At 34.8% G+C, this 24,587-nt stretch overlaps 1 protein-coding gene across 1 annotated transcript in view; it reads left to right on the top strand.

Moving 5' to 3' along the window:
• Positions 1-24,587, top strand: part of LOC150101107 (laminin subunit alpha lam-3-like) — a 789,889-nt gene that overhangs the window by 198,874 nt on the left and 566,428 nt on the right. The window contains exon 15 of the mRNA XM_090402236.1: positions 20,250-20,464. Within this exon, the coding sequence (XP_090258362.1) occupies positions 20,250-20,464 (215 nt within the window). The remainder of the gene's footprint in view (positions 1-20,249; positions 20,465-24,587) is intronic.

Below are 24,587 nucleotides of genomic sequence, written 5' to 3'. Positions count from 1 at the left end.
AACTTGACTGTCTATTATTATTGGTATGGTAGTCCCTTACATTTAGAATGAAATGTGTAGTAAACATTTCTTCTTTTTGCATATGATGCAATTCATATTTGATATTATTACTTTTTTTTATTACTTCCTATTTCCCCCATTATATTGCATTTTTATCCATTGTATTTATTTATTCCATTCATTATATATACACTGCTTGGAAAGAAGTTAATGGGCATCCCCATGAGCAAGGTGCATTATGCCATGTAATGAATTACATGTTTGTAGCCAGTATAAATTCAAAGAGTTTGAAAGAGAAGTTGTGATATGAGGCCACATTGCAGGCTTATCTGTTTGGAAAATTGTTGACAAATTGGGCCATCCCAGGTTAACAATCTGTGATACTGAAATGGAAGCACTGGGAGTCGACTACAAGTGCTACCTGCAGTAGATGACCCACCACACTCACTGAATGTGACCATAGGGTTCTACAGAGGATAATATGTAAAAACGCATTGAATGTGGAGTTCCGGGCATCCACTGGAATATGAATCTGCACAAAAACATTCAGAACTGAGGCTCATAACATTGTGTCCTACTATGGAAACCCATGTTTTGAGCCTCGGTTCTGAATGTTTTTGTGCAGATTCATATTCCAGTGGATGCCTGGAACTCCACATTCAATGTGTCGGCCAATGAATGGCAGTTTTTACATATTATCCTCCGTAGCATGCTATGGTCACGTTCTGTGAGTGCAGTGGTTTATCTACCACAGTAGCGCTTAGCTGACTCGTTGTGCTGCTGTAACTGCAAGGTTTGTAGATGTATCAACCCTGTTGAACATCTGTGAGATGAACTGCAGCATTGGGTGAGGTGAAGGGATGTTTATTCCACAACAATCCAGGACCTCATTACATGACTACAGGAAGAATGGTTCAAAATTACCATTGAGCACTATCATATGCTTGTCGAAAGTATGTACCATAGGATTGTTGCAGTGATTGCAATGAAATGTCCTACATCTTATTAAGGTGGACACCATGGCCATTTGTTCCTCATAGTATGGTGATCGTTGACTTTGTTCAAAGCAGTGTATATTATGATTTTAATATCATCTAGGATGATATGAATTATGTTATTACAAAATTATTGTGTATGTAGGTGATGGTTATTTAAACGTTGCATTTCTCCTTTGGTATTTATTATCTTGCTTGTTTATTGTAATTGGCATCAATCATTTATTAACCAAGTTGTATCCGGTGAAAGTAATTTCATATCAATATTATTATTATTATTATTATTTGTCTATTGTTTTGAAATGACAGTAGCAAGTATATTATTTGCTTCATGCCTCAATTGGCATTTTGTGTGTGTGTTTAGGGGAAGGGAGATGAGGTGTGCAACAGAAAGATACTTTTTGCCATTAAGAAATTTTTTACAGTGTCATATGATAATAATGTAAAAACTGTGCTTAGAATAGAATGTTTTACATCATGAAATTTGTTTGCAGTAAACCTTATAAAAAAGTCTGATGTATAGGTAACCCTCATATTTTAAATATATAAACAACAATGACATATCCAACAAAAAATATTTTTATTTAATTCAAATAACTCATGTAAGTTAAGAAAACACATAAACTCTGAAACAAATACATAGTATAAAGTTATAAATTGTATGTAAACTTCATTGCACATAATGCATAAATGTTTTAGGCAAAATAAAATAAAGTGCATATTTTAATCTTTCATAGCACAAGGATTTGAGGATTGATTAATAAACATTGGTTTATTAATCAAAAAAAAAAATGTTTTTTTTCATGTAATCACCTGATGCATTACTACAAAACAGTAGAGTAATTCTATCTTTGGAAACTTTGAATTCAGGAGCTGATCTTCCATTTTTTTGAAATATAGGGGCGTTTTTTTTTTTTTTTTTTTTTTTTTTTTTTCCCAATATAACCCAGATTGATTTGCATTGAACACCTGGTCTGCACTATAAATGTTCATAAACTTTGAGAGAATTTTTTGTTTAATAAGATCTCCATCCAAAGGAATTTTCTTTTGAGTGCAAGCTTCTATCCAAATCATTAGAGATTTCTCCATTTTTTCCATTAGAATTTCGAATACATGAGCAACTCGCTTTGCACTTACTGTTGACCCAGCAATAAACACTTTCTCAGATTTTATGTTAATTTTGTTTGAATTGTTGATTAATTTAAATTCAAAGTCCTTGCAGCAACTGCTGGTTTTTCCTCCATTTTTCAACAGATCTAAGATTTAAATTTTTTCTTTGAGTAATGAATTTTCTTTTCAATGTTTGTTTCCCCCTTTCGTTGCAGTTTGTGGCCATTACTAAAAAAATTTTTTTTTTTACATAAAAAAGCATCACATATTAATTATGTATGTAACCCACCAGAAAATGAAGTGCTCAGCTTGAGATTAACACGCTTATGATTTCCTGGCAGAAAACGAAGACAATTTTCAACAATAAACACTTTACACGATAAACAATTGACATACATGCATGCTAAAGGGTATTTCCCCTAATATAAATTTGCTACTTATAACTACGTGCAGGATGCGGGCAGACACAAATTTAACGAAGATAAAATTTGATTTTTAAGTCGCACGGTGAAAAATATATGAAAAGATAAAGGGTTATTACGTGTTTTTATCAGAACGCATTGTATGAGTACTGTGGTGAACAAGGGTTACTGCAATTTGTAGACTGCATTATAGTGAAACCGCATTGTATAAGTACCTCGTTATACGAGGATTACCTGTATATTTTATAATTATATTTGGTATAATAAATATGATAAATTATACATGATAAATAATACATCATAGTTTCTAATTGCAGTTTTGATTTAAAATACATTGAAGCAGAGTTAATTGAAATGGCTGACTTTATTTGTATTTCTTTATGAGCAGGGCTGACATTTCTAAAAAAATGAAAGTTTGTATAAACTAATGATCATTTTATTGTTTTTAAAAAACAAAAAAGAAATGGTTATATTATGAACACCATATTTGTTTATGCTACACAGAACTCTAATGGTGGCAGCCAAAAGCTGTTCTAAGATTAAGATTAATGTAAGATTAAGCAGTGTTGCTTAATCTTACATTAATGATATTGGATTGGGACTGACAGGAGATCTTCAGTTGTTTGCTGATAATGCAAAGATAGGCAGGGTAATAGGTCATGCACTTTGGTATGATGTGATATCCAGTAGCATATTATATTGGTTCTATTATGCTTGGAGTAACTGATGAGACTAGAGATCTTGTATGAAAGTTTCAAGGTCAAGTTTGATGTGACCTCTTTATTTACAAATGTCCCACTCAAGGAAACTTTAAAGCTAATCCAAGCTAAATTTTCTCCTGATATCTCAGCCTTATTTCAGTTCACAATGAACTCAGGCTATTTCGTTTGGCAGGGAAAATTCTACAAACAAATAGAGGGGACAGCCATGGGTTCACCACTCTCCCCACCCTTGGCCAATTTCTTTATGGAGACCTTTGAAGAAAAAGCCTTAGCCTCTGCCTCACAAAAACCAACCATATGGCTTCGCTACGTTGATGATGTGTTCGCTATTTGGCCACATGGCTCTGAAACACTTCTCTCCTTCTTAACACACTTAAACAACCAACACCCTAGAATCAAATTCACTCTGGAAAAAGAGGAAAACAACAGCCTCCCTTTCCTAGACACACTAGTCACCCGCCAGCCTAATGGATCCTTGGTTTTCTCAGTTTACAGAAAACCCACCCATACAGGCAGATACATTCACCAACAATCCCCCCCCCCTCACAACAATATGGAATAGTGAAAACACTATACAACAGGGCTAAACTAATCTGTTCAAACGACTTGGCCCTAAACACTGAACTAAATCACATCCTCAACACTTTCTCAGCCAATGGCTACCCCCCCAAAAAATCCAAAAAATATTAGAACCTACAATCCACAGATCTCCCCCCCCCACAACAAGGATTACCCTAAATCCATCAACATTCCCTACATCCGAGGCACCTCGGAAAAGATTACCAAAATCTTAAAAAAACATGATCTGACCTCCTGTTACAAACCTTACAGAAAATTGGCATCCCTTATCTGCTCCACTAAAGACCAACCACTTCCCCTAGACCTACCTGGTGTTTACCAGGTCCCTTGCAGTTGTAAACTGTCTCACTTTGGCCAAACAGGCAGGACAGCGAATATCAGAATTTCAGAACACAAGGACTACATCCATTTTCACAAATACAGTCATTCTGGGCTTGCGGACCATGCTCTGGATACACGCCACAGAATACGGTGGAAGAAAGCTACATTGATACACCGTAGCAAATACAAATTTGAAAGACTCTTTATGGAATCAGCCTCAGCCCTAAGAAATTCTTCAGACCTCAACAAATTTGGTTGTATGCGACTGCCCCAAATTTGGGAGACCTACATCTGCAGACCCTCAGCCCAACGGCCAAGAACACCTACTTAGCCCGTTAGGAGAACAATAGCTTCATCTCTTCATTCCAGTTTCTGTGTTGTAGTGCCTACGTGCACGTAACTTTTTTGTAAGTTCCTTTAGAAAATGGCAACATGACGTTACCGAAATATCAGAAAATATTTATTAAAATTTAATTTAATTTATATCCTTAACTACGTTGTTCTATTCCTTAAGTGTTTTAATAATGCATAACCAACGTATAAGCCTGTCTACGAGAATTTCAAGGTCACATAACAAACATTGCAAATACAGCTCTGAGGATAATGCTTAAGGGTCAAAGCTGTATAACTGAGAGGAGACCTCCACATAGCCTTTCAAGGAATGCGGAGAACCGACCAGGGCTTCTGACCTAATGTCCAATCCTCACCTTCTCGTGGTGCACCCTGTTGGGTATCTACTTGGATACTGAACGAACAAGGATGGGCTGGCAATTTGGGATTTAGCTGACCAAATTGTATTCTTATTGGTTAAACCAAAATAAAAAATGATGGTACAACATGACAAAATTTCATGCCGGCTGGGGCATCGCCCTGTTAAACAAGGCCCCCGTTGTTTTCACTAGGGAACCAGGGCGAAGCGAAAAGTCAGCTACTGGAACAAATCTGAAAACACACCACAACTCAACATCATCAGAGTTAAAGATCGGTACTATCAACATAAGAAGCCTGAATGGCAAAGAAATGGAGCTAGCTGAGAAATTAGATAAGTACCAGATCGACATAATAGGGGTGACTGAAACAAAAAAGACGAAAACTGGTGAGATCTTTCTGAGCAATAAATACAAAATGTTATATTCAGGCAATGACAATCAAGGAAAAGAAGGAGTAGCCATAGTATTCAACACAAAATACGAGGCTAATCTTCTTGAATGGCATTCAGTCTCAAGTAGAGTAATGTGGGCAAATATGAGAATGGGGAACTGGACAATGAGACTTATTTGTGCCTATGGTCCCACAGAACATTCTACTAAGGTAGAAGTGGAGGAATTTTTTGAGGCTTTAGAAAAAGCAACTGACACAATGAAGAAGGAAAAGTTGGTCCTTGTTGGGGATCTAAATAGCAGAGTAGGAAATAATTGTGAGACATACAAAAATATTTTGGGAAAATTTGGAGAAAAGAGAGCAAAGCTAATAATAATGGCAAATATCTGTTGGATTTCTGCTCAGGACATGTGCTCTTAGAGAATACAGAGACAAATGCAAGAATGCTAAACACTGTGTAAAACTAGCTAAACAAAAGTCATGGGAGGACTTTGGCAAGAATATAGAAAATAAATATCAAGAAGGTGGCAAAATATTCTGGAGGTTGTTGAAGAAGCTTAGGAATGGAGGAAAGAGTGTTGTAAAAGGAGTTAGAGATGATAAAGGTGGCATGAAAATGGTAATTACTTTGAAAAACTGCTAAATGAAACAAGCAGTGATTACAGCACAGTGGTAAAAACCACTGACCAGGCATGCAGTCAGGAATACATATCCATACTTGAAGTAGAAAAAGCCATCAAAGGCTTGAAATGTGGAAAGGCAGCAGGAGTAGATGATATTCGACCAGAAATGCTGAAGTATGGTGCTATAAGAGTCTTACAGCGGCTGCGCTGCATAGTTCAGAAAGCCTGGACATAGGGACGAATTCACGATGATTGGAGTAGAGCTCTCATAGTACCCATATATAAAAAGGGAAATAAAACTGAATGTGAGAATTACAGAGGTATTTCCCTACTGAGTGTTCCTGGCAAGATCTATGCAAGTATACTTGAGAAACGGTTGAGAAGAAATGTGGAAGAAAAGCTTGGTGAAGAACAAGCTAGATTCAGGCCAAATAGAGGCTGTCAGGATCAGATCTTCGCTTTACGACAAATAGTCGAGAAAGCCTGGGAATATAACAAAGATCTGTATTTAAGTTTTGTCGATTTGGAAAAGGCATATGACAAGGTGCCAAGAGAGAGGCTATTCAATACGCTACAGTTATATGGTGTCAATGGGGCATTATATCAAGCAATACTTATTTGAGTTGTAAGTCAGCAATTAGAATTGAAGGAAGTACAGGAAGATGGTTTAATGTTAAATCTGGTGTGAGACAATGATGTACATTATCCTCTCTGTTATTCATTATCTATATGGATGACATTATGAAGGAAAGTGGTATTAAACATGATATCAGAATTGGAGATGTTAATGTCAGCTCTTTGCTTTATGCAGACAATGTTATGCTTCTAAATAAATCTGCTACAAGTTTGCAAGCTTCCCTGACTAAATTGAATAACTGTTGTAATAGATATGGTATGAAGGTCAGCATTAAAAAGACAAAGACAATGAAAATAGGCAGAATCATTGAAAATGTCAACTGTGTTGTGAACGGGGAACCTGTGGAACAAGTAAAACATTTCTGCTACTTAGGCACAATTTTTAATGAAGATGGTAAATTAAATATAGAAATAGATAACAGAATCAGCAAAGCTGGTATGGTAGGAAGTCAATTGAATAAATTCATATGGAATAAGAGAGAAATTAATTGGAACACTAAATTAGCTGTATACAAGACAGTGTTCAAACCAGTTTTAACTTATGGATTTGAGAGCTGGGTCAGAAGTAAAACACTTGACCAAAGACTAGAAACTGCAGATATGAGAGTCCTGAGAAAGATTAGAGGCGTGAACAGATGGCATCAATGGCAATATCATAGTAAAAATGAGGATATTAGGAAAGAACTTGACATTGTCAGCATCCAGGAATGCGTTAGCAGAGCTAATCTCAGGTGGTATGGTCACTTAAACAGAATGGGCGAAGAAAGATTAGCAAAACAAGTGTTCTCTGCCAGGTTGGCAGGAAAACGACCCAGAGGAAGACCAAGATATAGATGGATTGATACAGTACAAAGTGCCTTAGTAAATAGAAATATAAGATCTGATAATGTTGGAGTCTTGACAAGTAACAGACTGATTTGGAGGAAAATTGTAGATAGGAAGTTAGTAATGATGTAAATTTTTTTTCATGTAGTACTATCATATCCTGTACACCCCCTTGAGGGTACATGGCAGAAATTTTATGATGATGATGATGGATAATTGTGATGTTGAAACCAACCTTGACATGTAAGGTTGTTTATTTTGCCTCTTTAAAAACAGATTAAGAAGGTGTACGGACTTTGCAAAGAAGAGTTACAAAGGATATTAGGGAGATGGAATGGAGATTATAAGAATAGATTGAGAGTATGTGGACTATAGGCACTGGTAGACAGAGAGAGGTGATATGATAAAGGCTTATAAACTTTTGAGAGGGCATTATGTGATTTTGGGTGATAAAATTTTTTGTTATATGGAAGGTAGAGAGATGACAAGAGCTTATTCATGGAAGTTATTTGTGCAGGTAAGTGCTAGATTTTTTCTCATTATGTCGTGAGTTAGTGTAATAGTTCACCTTTTGAACGAGTGATGCATCTAGTGTGAATGAGCTTAAAAAAAAGGTATGACAGTGGTGCAGGTGATGTATGGCCTTGTTCAATGAGTTCTTAAACCCTCCCTGGAGGTCTAATAATAATAATATATCTTCTAATCCAGCTGCATTTAGTTCACACATTTTAAGTTTTTAATGGCTTTTTCTACCTCATTCTACTTCAAGTATTGAAACATATTCTTTATTGCAATCTTCTTGAAAATTTTTTATTAAAATTTCCAAGAAGATTGCAATAAACAAGTGCATTAAACATGACAAAACAGTGCATTAAACAAGCACGGTTTTGTCAGTGCTTGTTTCATTCATAGTCTTTTAAAGTATTATTTCAGATATCTAGGATATCCTTATCTTTAGTTTTCATGTCACCTTTATCATGTTTTATTCCTTATACACTACTCTTTCCTCCACTTCTAAGCTTTTTTCAAGAACATAGCCTCAAGAACATTGTGCCACCTTCCTGATGTTTACCTTTTATATTGTTACCAGTCTTCCCATGACTTAGGTCTCTTACATTTTTCTCTGTATTCTTTTAGGGCATCTGTTGACTTATTTGCTAGGACCTAGTCAAATCAATTAATTTTTTCTTCAGAGTTCACCACTGACAAAACTCCAAGGTTTGGTTCTTGTTTTTGAATTAAATTTTTTTTTCAGTAATGTTTGTATAATTGGTTTACCTGTAAAAGTTGCTCAACTTTAATTCTTTTTGAAACTTTTTTGCAGACTGGTTTTTTTTTTCCAATGCAATATTCATTTTATCCTTACAACCAAATGATGATCATTTCTGATTTTAAATCCTTAGTACACTCTTGTATCCTGAACCAGCATGAAGATATCATGCTCAACAAGGTAGTAAATGAGACTTTTCATATTTCTTGGGTCCTCTCCACATGAACTTGTGCACATCTTTATGTTAAAACATGGTGTTAGTAATGACTAGTCCATGTCCTGAACAGAAATCCAGTGGATACATATCAGTATTATTAGCCTTGCTTAACAGTTCTGACTGCTGACTTACAACTTAAATATAATATTGCTCTGTATAATGCTCTGTTTATCTCATTCAACTGTAGTGTTTGAAAAGTTTTTCTCTGGGCACCTTGTCATGTGCCTTTTCTAAATCTTTAAAACCTTAAATACTGATCCTTGTTATATTCCCATGATTTCTTAACTGTTTGTCATATAGTGAAAATCTGATCCTGACAACCTGTAATTTGGCTTGAAGCCAGCTACTTTTTCTTGAAGGTTATCTTCACACAATTTTTTCAGTCTCTTTTCAAGTTTTTTATGTATTTCTAAACTATCAAATGAGTGAAGTTGGCTTTGTATAAATGGGTATTGTCATAATTGAAAACTGTCATATGTGCAGAACATCGTATGGCAAAAGATCATGAGGTGCGGCCCTTACTGTATACAATGAGAAGTAGTTGTAGATGTCCATTCCACCTTTGAGTTAAGTCTGGAGATATGAAAAAGCTTTTCATTGTTGGCCATATTTGCCATAGTAAGATTTCTATTATGATTTCTGATTATCTGTTTTTGTTGCTAAACCTAAAGAACTTCTGTATTGTGACAATTTATTTGTAAGTGGATGGCATACAGAATTACTTGCATTCAGGAAAAAAAATTATTATTAACAGATTTTTAGATCTTGTTTTGCAACTGTCAGAATAGCAGTTGCATCCTATTAATTGCAAGTGGAAAGCTTCACTTATGAACTATTCGAATTCAAGAAAACAAAATAAAAATATTTATCACAGAATTTTATTAATTCTAGGATAGGAAAGTGGACGGCCAATGTGATTTCCAATAAAAACTCTTTGCATGAATTCAAAATATTTTATGGATGATATTATAACAATCAGTTGATAAAACATCATAACTCAGTGGCTATTGCCACTGACTTATGATGTTTATATTTGTTTTTATGATAACTGAAGAATGCCATATCCAAATATCTTATCATCAAATTACTATTAAACATGCAATTCTCCTTGAATCTCATATCAGTGCCAAGAAAATTGTTGTTAAATCTCATTACTATCTAAAGATTTTGTAGATGATTTTGGTAGTAGCTTCGAAAACTATTCTCGCCATGGACTTCGTGTTTAATACGAATAATGACCTTCATAACATTTCTTATTCTACTGCAAATAGAATTTGTCGTCAGGCAACATATTTCTTTAGATGCTATATTTCTGTAAATTCAACATTGTCAGATGTTATTTTTCAGCATTGCTAAAATAGGCATTGCAATGTGTATTGAGCACATATCTTGTTAAAATCTGTGTCTCCTCAAGCTGGTCTGACCAGTAATGACATTTTAGCTCCAGCATCTCTCAAGCACAATAAGTATATTATAATGATCAAAACTGATAGCAGACATGCTGTTGTCATTCATGATGAAAAGGACTATTTCAGGGAACTTAACCTTTTACTTAAGGATCATTCCACATATAGATTTATCTCTAGAGATCCTACCCAGCACAAATTAATAAACTGAATAGTCTTCTGAACAAAGACAATCTTGGGATGAAGATGATCAAAAAGGATTCTCTTTCATCATACTAGAACTTCCTGACTTTATGGCCTTCCTAAGATACATAATGAGTATGTTTCTTTGAGACATTGTAAATTACATTGGCTGTTATTAAAAAGACTATAAAAGAAAGCTGTGAAGCATTAAATGAACTTTAACAGAAATGACTGTATGAAGCCTTCCCAAATTTTGGGAAGTTACCCTTAGCTTTTCATTGTTGTTTTAAGCGATTTGTTTTGGTTAATTATTATTATTGTTTATTTGTTTCCTTGAATTATAATAGTTGATGATGGGGCTCTCTTCCTGCAATTAATATCATGCATTGTAACATGTGCTTTACTTTCAACTATTATTCTGCTGATAATAAAATATTTTTTCCCTAACATAAAGATATCCATAATTTTCCCTTTTCATTATAAAGAATTACTGCATATGCTTTTGTCACAATACTTTACAATGTTTTAAATGCTTGTATTTAAAGTATACCGTTTTTATAATCAGTATATTTCCTTTATATAGATTAAGTATAGACTGAACCGATAAATAATTATTTTTTAACATTGCATATAAGTGGAATAAAATTACATGCTAGCATGTCTTGAGGTAAGAAAGTGGAGAGGAGAAGATGTCAGTGCAATAATTAAATAAATAAAATAAAAGAGGAACAAATAAGTGGGAAGGGAATGGGGGTATATTGTTGTCTGGTGATATTAAAGTTTATTTGATGTCTCAAGGGTTTGGTAATGTTGCAAAACTTAATACTATAAAGTATATGGTCTATGCTTAATTAGTTTAATAATGCACAAATATATGTGCTATCTTAAATGAATAGAGAAAATTAGGTCCATTCTCATCCCATTTCTTCTTCTTATTATTATTATTCCTGACACCTCCAAGGAGTCCGAAGACTCATCGCTGGAGTACACCTACAACTGTCTCAACCACTACACCGAACCTCTACTACGAATCATCTCCATCAACGCCATCTACCGCCCACCTCCACCACCACCACAACTAGTATTTTTGGTCTGTAAATTGTGTGTGTTCTGAAGGGCTGATTTGTCTATATGCAGGATGAAAAACCTGAGTTACTGGGAGAAAAAAAAACCTGCTACCTCTGTATGAGATTGACTAACTCACTCTTTGATTGAAATTGTCCAGATAAAGATTCCTCCCGTCGCGATGAGAATAGAACTTAGGCCTATTCCAATCGAAGGGTGCAATGTACCATCGTTCTTCCAATTGCGCTATGGAGGATTTCTTATATCATTATTTCTATAATGCTCTACTTGTGATATTCCTTATCCATATTAGCACTTTCATTTATGTCTTTTGTAATTGTTTTTTAGAATGTCTATCTTTCTATTCAGTGTCATTGCATGTATAATCATTTCTTCTACTATTTGCATTTTATATCTAGTGATATCTTCTTGTAATGCCCTTCCTTTTTTTTTATTGCTCTCCATTTTTGGAGGCTTAATGGATTTTTTACAACACTCAAAAAGAATTAAAATAGAATTTAATACTTCCTATATTTCATCCTAGTCACTAGGACATCTACGGGGATTACAAAAACAGTTAATGTAACATGCACACACAAATCTTACAATACTAAGCCCAACCACGTGGGTGACACTAAAGTCCTATCTAGGTGGAGCGCCCTCTAAGGGCGGTAGTAGGTGGCCTGGAATGTAAGGTGGGATCTCTGGTGATGAGTGTTTCCCAAATCTTCGGAAGCTTAATGCAACCGTATTTATTAAGATTTGGTTGGTTTCTGAAAGCTGCTGCTGCTTCTAAGAAAAGTCTCTCTTTCTTGAATTTGCTGTGGTGGAGCATGGTGGTTTTCTTCCATGATACTCTGTGGGTGGTGTCCAAAACATGGTCAGCCAAGCCTGAATGGCCATAGTTGTGTTTACAGATGTAAGACTTGTGTTCCTCCAGGCGGATGGATGCTGATCTGCCTGTCTGTCCAAAGTACGCCAGCTTACAGGAACAGGGTACTTTGTAAACTCCAGGCAGCGAGAGAGGAGGGAGCTGATCTTTCATAGAACGGATAAGGGTAGAGTTTGCGGTAGGGCTTATAGGGCTTACCGCCCTTAGAGGGTGCTCCACCTAGATAGGACTTTAGTGTCACCCACGTGGTTGGGCTTAGTATTGTAAGATTTGTGTGTATGCATCTTACATTAATTGTTTTTGTAATCCCCGTAGATGTCCTAGTGACTAGGACGAAATATAGGAAGTATTAAATTCTATTTTAATTCTTTTTGAGTGTTGTAAAAAATCCATTAAGGCTCCAACATGATGTCCTCACAGCACTTAAGCCTCTTCACACGAATTGCTCTCCATTGTTTTCTCTCTGCATGTTCTTTGTAAATACAGTAATCTCTCAATTATCCAGGAAAAGAGAGATTTTGCCATTCTAATGGTTAAAAAATTGGATACTATTGTGCTGTGCCAGAAGTGAGATGACACTGTAATCCATTAAGTCAGTGTTGAAGGGCCATTCATTTGAAGCTTGGATAACTGAGAGATCACTGTATTTTGCATTATTTATTACCTTTATTTTTTCATATATTCTGCAGTACTATTTTGAGTTCTTTCATTCTGTTTATTTATGTTAGCCCCCCCCCCCCCCCCTCCTGGTGATAATTTTATACATCTTGTTTCAAAGCATTTTCCCAGATGTGTTTTTGCATGGAAATTTTCTATTCATATCATTGGCCAGCCTGGTTGGCCGAGCGGTTAGCGTATCCGCTCTCCACCCAAAAGGCTGCGGGTTCGAATCCTGCCATGGGCATGAATGTTTGTGATTGTCTGTGGAAATACTGGTGGTGGTGGTGGTGGTGGTGTGATGGAGGCAGGCGGTATATTCCATTGTAGTTGGTGGATTGAGTGGTGGAGACAGAGAGAGAGAGAGATGTAGAGTAGGTGTCCTCTCTCAATGAGTCTTTGGACTCCCTGGAGGTGTCAAGTAATAATAATAATAATAATATACTGATTCTAGTAAATTATGGAGACAACTACCATGTTATTAGTAATAACTTCAATTTAATATAAATCACAATAATCCCAGTAATTTAAGTCATACTACTTTGGTCAGTCATTAACACTACTGGTCTGACATCTGGTGGCCAAAAAAATTTGCTACATCAAAGCTACAATCCTGTTATCTGTTTAGCTAGAATGTATTAACAGATAAATTAATGAAAGTTAGGCTAAAGATTACTCACAGATAAATTAGAACAAAAACAGTATTGAGGGTGGCCAATGCATGAAATAAGAGCTGAAATTATTGCTTAGGATGAGTCCTAAAGTGACAGTTTGCTGAATAACTTGAAATAGAAGTTATGTGGGCTGAATGTGTACCATCCATATTCTTGGAATTTTTAGGCCACAGTTATTGTTTAGATTAGGATAGTTGATCAAAATTTCACAGGCTTCCTTAAATTTGCATTCATAGCAGGTTTTTATATGACATAAGGAACAGGTACATTTCCAATCAGTTTGGCATGGAGTGTTAAGAGCATGATACAAGAGGCCTGATTTACCCAAATTGTTACATTTTTGTGTCATTTTTGTTCCTTTTTTTAATGGATTGGAATTGTGCATTCAGATTCAGCAATTATAAGATAAGTTATATGTATACAGGTGATTTGGTATACCTCAGGATAATTCAAGGGGGAAGGTGATCCTTGGAAGAGTTTAATATGTTTGATTTTATAGGTGGTTTAAAAGTAGCATTGAAGTTGTTAATAGCATAGCTTTCTATTTATTTTATCTAATCACCTTTAATGTATAGAATAACTATGGTTTTACTGTAATCTGTATTACTTTAATTTTACACACACACCATTACAACCTTAATGCTACTTTAAAACCACCTATTAAAAAAAAAATTCAGCATCTCCAAGTAACTCCAGTAATGGTATGTTTATCTAGGTTTATTCTCATGCCAGTATTATAAAAGGTGAAGAGAAAAAAGAGCAGGGAATACAGTGAGAGGAGATAGACAAAAGTTAGTCACCACCACCCTGTCCTGAAATCTTACGCTGAGAAGTTGGTAGTTAAGCAAATGGCAACAGCAACTCAAACTTGTATATATCTATCCTGCCATAGATAATTTTGCCATACATGGACTTTATGATTGTTAGTGCTTCTCTGTTGAGCGTATCATTGCATGACCTATGGTCTTACTCCAGAATTAACTCAAAAATCATTCCATTTAATGAGAATCCACTTGTCAAAAAAAATTATGGCAAGGATATCACTTAAAGGTGAACCAATAGACCCCCCCCCCACTCTTTGAAAAAATGGATACTTTGGTATTGACTTAAAGTAAATTAAACTTACTAGCTGATCCTGACACATCATATGATATATTGAAATTTTGTCCAGAGGAAGAGTTGAATGATGGCCATTCTTAGTTCCCAAAATCAATTGATAGATTGGATGGACAAGTCGACAAATCCAAAACAATATGAAAAATTTTACAATGGAATTGTTGTGGTTTTCTTTAGAATACTGATGATATCAAGGTTTTGCTGCAGAAACACCAGCCTCTCTGCCTACAGGAAACATTTAAAACCTAGTGAGAACCCTACCTTAAGGAATTTCACAGTTGTATACAAGGACAGAACTGGAGATGGACCTGCTTATGGTGAAGTAGCTATCTTAGTGGGCATCATGTCCAGCTTAAAACTTTTCTGGAAGCAGTAGCAGTTTGCCTATCTGTGGGATTTCTTATTACAGTATATTCAATTTCTTTACCTCCAGGTTATGAGATAAGTGAGCTGTAATTTGATAATGTTATATTGTAACTGCATGAGCCCATACTTCTTGTGGATGACTTTAATGGGCACAACACTGTGGGATTCTGTTCTCTCCTTGTTGGCCAACACAAATGGACAAAGTCATATCATTGAATGAGTCCTTGAAAATAATGACCTCTCCCTTTTGAATAATAGACTCATTATTTTCTTCCATATGCCTACCTACTTATATTTGGCAATCAATCTTACAATCTGCTCCCTTGCCATTTTCCACTGCTCATATTGGGATGTTGAAGAGAATATATAGGGAAGTACATATCCTGCCACATCAAGCTTAATAGCTTTTCAACGTAAGCATGTTATGTGAGATGTCACAGTCAAAAACAATCTTGGATCCATTTTATTTACCTCATTGAGGTTAAATACAGAATCCACTGTTGGTCTATCCTAGACCAATAATGGATGTGCTGTTGCTGATCTCAAAGCTATTGTAGATACTCTGGGAGAAAATTTTGCAGAATCTCAGCAACAGCTTCATATCCTCCTGAGTTTTTAATATTGAAAGAGCAACAAAAGAAACGGTTGCTAAATTTTTCTATCAGTGGTTCAATCCATATAATCAGCCATTTGTTAAGGAGGAACTAAAAAAAATCATTTTTTTTTGTCTCACCATGCAGTATGTCCTGATGGCATCCATTATAAAATGATAAAACAACTTCCATTTTCTCTTCAGCTTTTCTCTTAATATATAACAGAATACTTTTAGATGATGAGCTTCCAGATTCTTTTCATAAGTCAGTTGTCATTGCTATCGCAAAACCAGGAAAAGACACAATGCCAGCAAACAGTTATCAACCTATTTGCTTTGACCAGCTGCCCTTGTTAAATATTAGAGAAAATGGTTAATGACAGACTTCTTGTATTTAGAAAGCAACAATCTTCTCTCCAGTACACAATGTGGCTTTCATAGATTTCTCAGCCATATCAAGAATAGGCTGTGTTCTCCAAGGTTCCATTTTAAGTGTGTCACTTTTTGCTATCAAAGTTAACTCATCATTAAACAGCTTCCTCTAGACAAACATATGCTCTATATGTTGATGACTTCACAATTTACTTTCATCCTCATAACATGAGTGTAATCGAAAGACAACATCAGCAAGCATATAATCATGTATTTCCATGAGCTCTTAGTGGTTTCAGGTTTTTAGCTGAAAAAAAGTATCTCTGTACACTTCTGAAAATGCATATTTTCACCCACATTCTGTGTTAAAAATGGGACAAACTGTTGTCTTTGACAGAAAACCTCATTCCTTGCTCACATTTGTCAACTAAGGGAAAAGTGCAAGAGGGCATTGAATCTCCTTCGCACTCTATCCTCTACTAAATGGGGTGCTGATTGATCTTCATTGTTTTGTCTTTAATGTGCACTTATATATTCAAAGCCAGATTACGGGTCTTAAGTCTGTAGTTCTGCAAGGCAGTGTATCCTGCAATCCTATCCTGCAATGATTGTATCCCATTCATCATCAGGGTATACAGATAACTATTGGTATGCCCACTCAAAGCCTTTATGTTGAAGAAAATAAACCATCTCTATCACTTAGGTGGAAACAGTTGTCCCTTAGCTATGCCCTAAAAATAAAGTCTCTTCCAGTTTTTTCTACGTTGGGAGGCTCAATATCATTCACATTAGACTGCCATACCTCCTTTTGGTGCATGTGTTAAAGAGATTATGTGGCATAATGTTGATAACATTACATCCATTAAACATAACAGCATTCCTCAATGGTAGGTTTGCACTTCTCCTGCAATCTTTCATTTTGTCAACTAAAAAAAAGTCTCATACACCACCATCTGTCCACCTTCAATCGTTTAATGCATACAAATCAGCCGACTCTGATTTCTTCCATCTATACTGATGGTTCAAGATCAGAGATTTCCATTTGCTGTGCTGTTGTGTTTCCTGATGTTACTATCTCTTACCAGGTCCTACTCAGTTTCATAATTATACATCAGAGTTGCATGTCATTCAGCTTGCATTTGTGCATATAAAAGAAAAACACTAACAAAAGGGTGTAATTTATACAGAATCATTGCGTTCTTTACAGGCTATCTCCTCTCCTATGTATAATCCACATCCATTGCTTTGTGAGGTGTTACAACCGTTGTACAAAATGAAGATCCTTAATTTTGGTGTTTTTGGTTGTGCTGGATTTCCAGCCACATTTCAAATTAGGGACAGTCATCATGCCACCCTGACAAACAATTGCATGATATTAATCATTGGCAGTCTAGTTAATATAGAAACAGAAGAGTGAGGAAGTTGTTCTTACTAGTCTCCACATAGGTCACAGTCATCTTACACATTCTTATTTATTGAGGACTAGTGACCCACCTATATCCGAAAGATGCAACACATGTCTTACAATTTATCATATTCTGGTGGAGTCATCTCTTCACACTAGAAAGGAATGAAATTTTACTGATACCTTAACTGGCTGAGCCATATACCCTCAGACAGATGTTATCAGACTCAAACAAATTCCATGGCATATTTAACTTTTTATGAAGAATTAATTTTTACAACCCATTTGATTATAAATTTTATTTATATTTAGATACTGCATTGCTTAACTTAGTTTTTTGTATATACATATTATTTATTAATTTATCTCTTTATGACTATTTGTTAATACCTTGTGTACTGCTATAACCTTTGCTATAATGCTTAAATCAACCAACCAACTCTCATGGTTATGCAACAGAAAAATCTAGTTCTTACCTTTCTTAACTGCACACAAACTTGACTTCCATGGATGCCTCTTTGTCCTCTGGGAATCTTCCATGTAATGAAAAATTTCATTAGCTGATATCGTGTAATACTCTCTGAGAAGTTTACACACTTCTATTATATCACCCCTCTTTCTTCTATTTAATAGCATTTGCATTCTACATACTCTCAATCTGTCCTGATAATCTACATTCCATAATCTTGATATTATCTTTAATTCTTTGCAGCCTTTCCACAGTTGCTTTATTCCCTTTAGCACAAAGACCAAATCTGCACACAGTACTCCAAGTGCTGTTGTATCAAGGTCTTGTAACAAGTCAAAATGACTTCCATATCCTTACATGTCGGTCTTCATTTTAAACATTGCAGTTATCTTCTGAGTTGTATTTGCAATATTTACTATATGACCTTTGAATGTCAGCTTCCTATCCATCTTAGTTCTATGATATCTAGTCTTGTTAGTTTCTCCGGGCATATTCCCACCATAATAATATATTCCATTGAATATCTCATCATGCCAAATTTTCGTAACCTTACAGCCATTGTCATTTACCCACACTTCCTGCCTATTCAAATCAACATGTAACTGCTGTATATCAGTGATATCTCATTGCTCTTCACATCTTTACATCATCAGTAAACAATTGAACATCTCCTCAGGCCCAGTATCATTAATCTCTAGATTAAACAACAGTGGTCCAAGGACTGATCCCTCGGGCACACCACTGGTTACCTTAAATCTGGCATTTATCCCATCCTTTGTATACCACTTTCTGATACCTGTCTGTCAGCCACCCACTTATTCAAGCCAATAGGTTATATTTCAATCCCATATTTTCAGTTTATGACACAGCCTTTCACGTGGTATCCTATCAAATGCAGTATCAATGTCCAACTTTTATAACATACCCATTTTCTTTATCCAACTCAGCCATAACATTATTATGAAATAAGAGCAAATTTTTCAGACATGACCTCCTTTTAGTATGCTTATGCTGTTCCTTGCAAAGTATAGCTTGTTTGTCAACTGATTTCTGTGTTCAAGTTTTCACGAACTTCTCTAAAATCTTCACAATCACCCCAGACATACTGATAGATTGAGAGTTAGACACATGTCTTTACACTACATTATGCAATGAGATTATCATATATTCTTGCCATTCGTGTGGGATCTTTTCTGAGGCTGCGATTCAAGTTATACATCTGAAAATAATAATAGAAAATTTATTTCTCAGTGATATGGATACCCTAGTATTTGGTATCATGTCACTGTTCATGAACATACCACTAAATGAAACAATACATTTAACCCAGGCTAAAGTGCCTCCATACTTAGCAACTGTTCTTCTTTAATAAGGAATTTTCATCTGAAAGTCAGGTAGCAGATCTTTTGCAGAGTGGACAGGGTTTTCCACCTGGAAAGTAAGTTTTTCAAACACCGCCAAACAGGCAAATCAACCGAAAGAACATGTGCAATCAACAGATACAGTATGCTTGCATCATGTGCTCTCCCTCCACCAAACACACCCATGAAAGCCTATGAACAAAAAGGTCACCTTTGCCACTTGCAGACCTCAAAATATAAAGATCAGCCTCAGACACGTTTTTCTTGAATATGCCTTAGGAATTTCATAATTTGTAGAGTTTAGACCACTATTACATTAGATGGACGAACATCTCTTGTTAATTTCATCTTAGCTTGAAGAATGCATGTTAACTATTCTTGGATGACTTAATAACTAGACTTCCAAATTAGATTTCAAAGTTCTTTATCTTTCAATATACGGAAAATCTATCTACACAGAGATAGCTGCAGAAAAATTCAGACCTGCATGCATAATTATATGGAAAAATGAAAACTTTTGCCTGTTTTCTAATTGACAAATGCATAATTGCATAGCAGTTTTGTATTTGTGTTAAGATTGTTTTGCATAAGTTAAAAAACTTGAAAAATTGTAAGAAGTTATTTGCATTTGTAGAAAACTAGTATATTTAAAATGTTTAGGAAGAGATTTTGGGATAAAATAGATATGAAAATGCTGAAACAAATTTATAGCATAGATTATTCGCTAAATATGTTGTTTGCCTAAAATTCAATCAGGCAAGCACAACTTTCATATCGTAATCTGTAATGAGCTTTTATATTAAATGAAGTATTTTTGTATTTGTATTCACTGGTAAGTTCACTTAGAATGCTGAATTTTATTATTTGTAGGGTAATGGTATACGTTTAGGTATTAACTGGGGAGTACGACCTGAAGAGGAGTCAGTTGTCATTAGCATGCCTCTTCGTGAACAAAAGTGGTTTATCCTGACATCTTCAGGCAAGAGAAGTGGCCCTGTTAACAGGGAAGCATTTACTCTTGCCTTAAATAACTTGAGTCGGCTAATGATTCGAGCTAAATTTCATACAGATCAGATTGAAGGAGCGTGAGTATAATATTTGCAAATTAATGCAGTATATAATAAAAGCACATAATATAATTCTAACAAGTTTCATTCATAATGACCTTCATGTTTTATTTATTCTAATTTTGTTTACATGCTTCAGAGCCATTGTACAATCAGGAACCCATTTCCTACCACCTAAATTTTTGCACTGCTTAGATGATAGCGGATTTTAGCAGAGCAGAATTTTGAAATTTTATCATACACAAGGCTATGGGACTAGATGGAAACTCTTCAGATCCAATCTGAAACTTCTTTGAGCATTTCGGTCCTCCCTCAAGCAGGGTAGTGATCTCACACTAAGAGATGAAATTCCCCTTCCACCTAAATGACATTTACAAGCATTTCTGCCTCTAGTTATTCAATCCCACATCCTATGGTTGTGGAGCCCAAGCTCTCTTCACATGAGCTAACCAGACCAGCATTTCATGCAAATTGTATTATTATCCTAATATAAAAAAAAGAAACAATACATAAAAATGAATAAAAAATAAAATAAAAAATCTAAAGCCCACTCACAGTACTAATGTAATATTGATTTACAACCTTTCATGAGTGGGAAACAAAAAAAAAAAGAGAAAAGATTTTTATTCTTTCACTTGATGGTAATGTTGCAAGTACTTTTGATTTTGCAGCCTCTGGTAGATTATAAGATGGGGGTGGGGGCAGTGATGAGCTATAAGGGGGCTCGCCCGAGCCCTTTGTTAAATTTTTCTCAAATTTGAGAGTCCCTTGTTCTTATTGTTTACTTTTTTATTTTTCAAAAAAAAAAAAAAAAAAAAAAAAAACCATCATTTTTTGAAATATATTAAGCAACAAACTCATACGGTAACCTAACAAAGTGATTTTATTAAATAAAATATTATATTTACTGTTACCACCATTTTGCAAATAAAAATTCACATTTGGTAATTGCATATAAATAAATGGGACTATAAAATAATGCCCCTTGATTGGTACCATTGATTATCACATGAAGTATGTGAAGTATAAAAACAGAAGAGAAATACAACATATTTCAATATTATTGTGTTTAGATAATATTTATTTATTATTTATAGATTGTTTGTCATAAAAACTACTATCACAAACAAAACAAATTTATTTGGTTTATAAAAAATGCGGACTATTGCATATGCGTGATTAATAAAGATTTTATTCTTATTATATTTTGACAGTTAAAAAAACGTTTTTCTTATGTAAGATAAATTAACACAGATGATTGTGTGCAAATATTTCATGTTTAGATCATGAAATATTTGTTTAAAAATGATAGCCTTTAGAGGTTGATTGTCCCCCTCATACTTTTTGATTAAGGAGTACACAAGCTGTTTTAATTTAATAAAAGTTTTTGTGTGAAATACGGCTTTTTTTTTTTTTTTTGACGATGGGAGCCCTTTGTTAAAATTTCCATAGCTCACCACTGGGTGGAGGTAAGAATTCATAAAGGAGTTGAAAAGAGTTCTTAACTTGGGGGTGGTGGGGGGAGGTCACATATAATTCTAAGATTATATTTGCAGACAACTCTATCAGTTTTATTTCAAATACCTTTAATTTATTGAACTGTTGTTTTTGTATCTGAGTTGCTAATGGTTTATTAAGTAATGATTATTTAAAATGATGGCTGATAAATGTCTTGCCAACTATCATGTGTGTGTGTGCACGCAGCTCAAATAACCAGAACTGTTAGAGCAAGTTTTTTGACTAGGTTGGATAGTATATTACAGAGTTCAAAGTTTTCACAAATTAATACTGATATTTTAAATGCAAATGTTATTGTTGAAATTAAAATAATATTGGTTTTCATCAACTGTAAAGCTGTGTGTGTTCCCCCAATCCCATTCTGATGAAGAGATGTAAATATAGTAACAGTGCAACAAAAAGCTTGAAGGAAAAGATATTTTTTATTATCCAAAGTTTGATTAGTGTAATTAGTTTAATGAAATTGACGATGTTAAAGAATGCAAGTCTAGGAGATACCCAAGAACATTTTTAAGAAATTATTGAGTGCATCCATATTGATCTTTCTCAGATAGGTGACTACTTTGATCTTCATGAAGATCAAAGCATTCACCTATCTGAGAAAGTCTGGAGTTGGTTTCAGTTGCTTCGCTGTTCATGGTATTTTCAAAATTTTTTTTTCACTGTAAGCTACATAAGTTGCTGATCACTCAGCATACTTTAGAAACAAATAGACAACTCTATTTCTGATCTGCTTTGATTAGGTGTATATTGGAAAACAAAGCATATGATGATAGTTGAGGAAACTTTCACAGTAAAATAGTAACTTAAGGTTAATCACTATGTTCTGCATTTCAGGGAATGTAAATAGTGAAATTTTAGGTTCTGACTTGCCGAAAAAAGAATTTGGCAAACTGGAAAAAAGATTCTCCAAAAGCAATATCTGTTTGTATAGATATTAACAGTTTCCCTGCACATTCCTTTAAAATGCGAGCTGATATCCCATTCAGTCCCACAGCTGTATTTGCATTCAGATTTTGTGATATCCTAAGTACCTTCAATTCATCAACTTCTGTTCTCACCTCTGTCATAACAATATCTTCACTTGGATACCTCCTTGCAAAATTATCACATAGTAGCTCAACAATTTCACCTGCTTCTGTTACCTCTATATTATTAGTACTCATTAAAGTTATCTTTTCATATTCTTCCTCCTACTTGCCACAAAAAAAAAAAAAAAAAAAAAAAAAAAAAAAAAAAAAAAAACCTTTTCGGAATTTTCTTTCACCGTTTTGGTTATTTTCTTCTCATAATCTGATTTTGCCTACTTTACTATGCTGGTTTCTTGCCTAATCCTTTTACTTTTCATGAGTTAGGGTAATTTCTTGTGCAGAAATCTTTGCAAATGAAAAAGAAAATGTTTAAGGATTGACAGTTAACTGCAGGGCAGTAGATTTATTATATCATTAGTAAGGGGACTAATGTGGATAGAATTTATGAGAATGGGAGAAGGATAATTCATTCAAAAGTAGTTCGTTGCATCCTGGATATGCACATTGCATGAAATTATACCAGTCTATCTAATTCTGATGTTTCTTTACTCTAGTTAGGGTTATTAGATAAATATCTAATATTTACTAAATATTAGAACTAAATATCTACACACTCACATGTATCATATTGAAACTCATTCATAAATATTAGTATAAAAGATTAGATTAAATAAAAAGCAGTGAACAGGCAGACAGCAGAAACAAAGTGTGTGTGTGTGTGTGTGTGTGTGTGTGTGGTGGTGGTGGTGGGGGGGGGGGGGGTTCTGACACTTAAACAGAAATTGGATGCAAAATTTTTTTTAAGGTTGTTATCAGCATGAATTTTGTTTTGAGGAGCACTGATGAATCCTTGGGCAACTAAATTAAACTATTATTAATGTCACCTTATGGAACCAGGCTTAAATTATACATATTTTTGGTCATAAAATGTTAAAAAATATAAGACTTATAGATGAACTGACCATAGATTTTTAATTCATACATATGTTCGTATAATATTGCTTACCGGTTTCGTGTGTAACTGACTAGCTTTTTCAAGGCTTGCACAGTACAAAAAATTGATAAATGCAAAAAAAGGTTTAAGAATACAAAAAAGCGTTAGTACCTGTTAGGTAGCTAAGGTAACACGTTCATGTGACATGTCTGTATGAATTGTGACTTTCTACTAAGTATCATGAACACGCGTTACATGCAAACGCGTAGTATGATTATTCGCATACTGTAGTTCTGTTGAACTGAGGGAATTAATTAGATTTTTCCAAGTATCGTTCAGTATGGCCCCTTGATTTCTGTTTAGGTTGCTGCCTGTACGTAGCACTACTGCCACTTCTTCGAATAATCGATGTCTGTAATCATCAACTACGTAGCGCATAGAGCGGTTATCCCAGTCTATAGTGGTTCGAAGTTGAAAAGTGAGGTACTAAACTGGAGGTGATCGTTCTGTTGTGATTTACATCGCCAACATGAATAAGTGAAATACAAACATCAAAATATGAGTGAGGAAAAAATAAATCAGACAAACAAGAATTATAGTATCTGGTATCAGTTTGAAATGCTGATCTAGAAGTGATGCACAGCATGATGTAGTGCAA

This window comes from Typopeltis vanoorti, chromosome 12 (genome assembly GCF_054136105.1).
Source record: "Typopeltis vanoorti isolate ZY-2024b chromosome 12, IOZ_Tvanoo_1.0, whole genome shotgun sequence".
In the NCBI taxonomy this organism is placed as follows: domain Eukaryota; kingdom Metazoa; phylum Arthropoda; class Arachnida; order Uropygi; family Thelyphonidae; genus Typopeltis; species Typopeltis vanoorti.
Note: the sequence above shows the minus strand (reverse complement) of the source record. Positions and strands in the feature narration are given on the sequence as shown.